Raw genomic sequence first — 3,420 nt, forward strand, 5'->3', positions numbered from 1 at the left:
GTTTCTTCTACGGCTTAGCAGTCTGCAAAAAAAAGTATAAGCAATAAGAAAAACAAGTGAACGTTTTATCTGTCGTAACTTCCCAAAATGCTGACCGTAGTTACATTTTCAAACCAAATATTACCTAACTAAGCCCACAAGTTTTTCAGTATAACACAACACTGTAAGAATTATAATATTTTTATAAAGATTGTGGTACCCGTTAAGGGGGCACCCTTCTTCGTAATTTAATTGTCTAATTGCCATTATTTATTTTGTGCCGCACTTGCACAAAATCGCATTCCTTTCAAAGTAATCGCCGTATTATGCATCCTCACAATAATTTTCTTGTCAGCCGCACAATTTGCATGCGTCCAGGGCACACGGATATGATTAATGTGAATAAATTATGCACATGCAGGGGAAAATGAAAACCTATAAAAACGCCAAAGGCCCCGCACAAAGCAAACACAAGTCCCCAAAGAAGAAGTCGGTGCTAAAGTGGCCATATAAAATGATTAAGTTGCAAATGAAAGTTATTTCTTGGCCTTTAATAATTTTAACAGCATTTTTACGCGTGCTGCAAATTGAAAGCATAAATACCAATTTCCTTGAGCTGGCAGCCTTCGAGGACTTTTTGCGTTCGCAGCACTTGAGCCAGGTCCTGGTGGTCCCGGGCGATGATGCTGACGGCGACTGGAAAATTGAATGCCACCAAAAATTGTTGGCCAACTATCGTGTGCAATTTTACCGGCCAGAAATGTCGGTGAATTTCGAGGATCTCATGTACTACGGGTCTCCGCGCACGGCGGTCCTGGTGCTGAATTCCGAGCATGTCCTTGTGAGGCGTCAGGTGTTCGGGGTGGCCTCCGAGGCCGGATACTTTAACAACTCGCTGGCGTGGTTTATTCTTGCTTCTGTCCGCGAATCTCTACCAGATGAGCATCTGATTGACCAGCTCTTAAGTGGCTACAAAATGGGCATCGATGCCGACATCACAGTGGCCTTGAGGGGAGCAGACAAGTAAGGCAGAGTTCCAAAGCAGTACGTAAAGTAGGATGTGTATGCATACAAACGCACCTGCGCAACATTAAAATACTGTTTAAATTCTTTGAGTATTACTTTTAAACTTAGTGTTCTAAATACAAATTTACCTTGAGTAATATTATCCAATGTAATTTCAGCGCGTCGTTGCTCTTCTATGACGTATACAGAATCAGTCGGCAAGCTCACACACCATTGATAATTGAAAAGAAGGGATCATGGTCCCATTATGGTGGTTGCCAATTGTCCGAAAATTTTAAAAACACCTGGGTGATTCGGCGGCGCAACTTTCTCAATGTCACTTTGATAGGCAGTACTGTGGTGGGTGGCAATATGCCCTTGTTTCCCAAACACCTCTTCCCTTTCACTTACCACTTTCATCCCAATCTCCCAGTTGACAGAGAAGCCTCCTGGATTCGGTGACATGGAGTACCTGGCTGATGATAAGCAGTTCCAGCAATTGGACCCTATGCAGCGAAAGACCTATCAGTTGTTTCAACTCGTTGAGCGCATGTTCAATCTCAGGTGGGTCCTTGGATCTAACAGGGAGTAGGCTCTAATTAACCGGGTTTCACTTAAAGAAAAGAGTGAGTTTGATCTGAAAAAGTGATTACTTGAAATCACATTGCAAATACATTTAAAAAATAAAATCTTAACAGTTTTAATAAATATCTAAGTCGTTGAACATCTAAGCCTTTCAGTTGTTTTGAGATAAATGACAACATCCTTCTTACAATAGTAAGACTTTAACCACAATACCAACTATAGAATAAGTTAATAACATTTAAAATGATTATGATGTGATCCATTAATCAGAATACTACACCACCTTTTTCCCAGTGCAGCTTGGCCATAAGCTTAACGGATAAGTGGGGCGAGCTGCTGGAGAATGGCAGTTGGTCAGGTGTGATGGGTCAGGTGACAAGTTGCGCGGCGGACTTGGCCGTGTGTCCTATTCGCTTTGTGCTGGACAGGCAACCCTACGTTCAGTATTCGGCGGTCCTGCACACCCAGAAGTGAGTAAATCACAGCGAACTTGACTTGCTCTCAGCCTCAAAGCGTTTGTTAATCCGCAGCATCCACTTTCTCTTTCGGCACCCACGTCGCGGCCACATCAGGAACATATTCTTCGAGCCGTTGAGCAACCAGGTGTGGTGGTGTGTCCTGGTTTTGGTCACTGGAAGCACAATACTTTTACTGTTTCACATGAAGCAGGAGAGGAAGCTTTCCCTCATGGAGAATGGGTTGTCCTTCGTTTGGTTTACTATGCTGGAAACCTATCTGCAACAGGGTCCTGCCACCGAGATCTTTCGCCTTTTTTCCACTCGATTGCTGATCAGCCTTAGTTGTATATTCAGTTTTATGCTGATGCAGTTCTACGGCGCCTTTATAGTGGGCTCTCTGCTTTCCGAAAGTGCAAGGAGCATTGTCAGCCTGCAGGCACTTTACGACAGCAACCTTGCGATTGGGATGGAAAATATATCGTACAACTTTCCGATATTCACAAACACTAGCAATCAGTTGGTAAGGGATGTGTACGGGAAGAAAATTTGCAAGCCTGGAGAGCACAATATCCTGACCTTGCAGCAGGGAGCTGAGAGGATAATCCAAGGACGCTTCGCATTCCACACGGCGATCGATCGTATGTACAGGTTGCTTCTGGACCTCCAAATGGATGAGGCGGAGTTCTGCGACCTGCAGGAGGTCATGTTCAACCTGCCCTACGACTCGGGGTCGGTGATGCCCAAGGGTTCTCCGTGGAGAGAGCACCTGGCCCATGCACTGCTTCACCTTCGAGCTACTGGCCTGCTATAGTACAACGACATGAAGTGGATGGTTCGACGACCAGATTGCAGCCTGTTCAAGACCTCGCAAGCAGAGGTTGACCTGGAGCACTTTGCCCCGGCAATTTTCGCCCTGGTGCTCGCCATGGTGGCCAGTGCGCTGGTCTTTCTGTTGGAACTCTTTCTGCACTGGCTTCCGGACTTTCGAAGGAGGTTGGGAACCATGTCCACTTAAGTAATCATTTTGCCTCCTTTCCAGCGCCAGCTCCAGCTGCCCTGTCACGACTTTCGGCTGCAAATTTGTGTCGCTTTTAATGTTTGCTGCATTTTTAATAATAGTAAAAAATTTGTAATAATGTCAGCTATTCCCAGCGCGGGGCAGAAATTAAAAATTCCATTAAACTGCAAACACTTGCACGTACCCAACTGGACTCCGCCCTTTCGCCATAGCGCCATTCCGCTCGTTTTGTCCAGTTCCTTGGTTGGGGTCCTGGTGTTCATTTAGACTTAATTATGAAGCTGGCCGGAGGCGGTGTCACTTGTTTTCTATTAACTGACAAGCTTTTAAGGGGCGCAACTCTTAGTATCCTGAAGAAGAATCCATTTAGCAAAC

General features: G+C 45.1%; 1 protein-coding gene across 1 annotated transcript; it reads left to right on the top strand.

Moving 5' to 3' along the window:
- Positions 1–493: 493 nt before the first annotated feature.
- Positions 494–3,042, top strand: LOC122619434 (glutamate receptor). The gene is given in 5 exon segments (XM_043796383.1): positions 494–1,002; positions 1,164–1,344; positions 1,418–1,548; positions 1,869–2,039; positions 2,100–3,042. Coding segments are annotated over 5 exon segments (1,935 nt in total).
- Positions 3,043–3,420: the final 378 nt, after the last annotated feature.

This window comes from Drosophila teissieri, chromosome 3R (genome assembly GCF_016746235.2).
Source record: "Drosophila teissieri strain GT53w chromosome 3R, Prin_Dtei_1.1, whole genome shotgun sequence".
Lineage (NCBI taxonomy): Eukaryota > Metazoa > Arthropoda > Insecta > Diptera > Drosophilidae > Drosophila > Drosophila teissieri.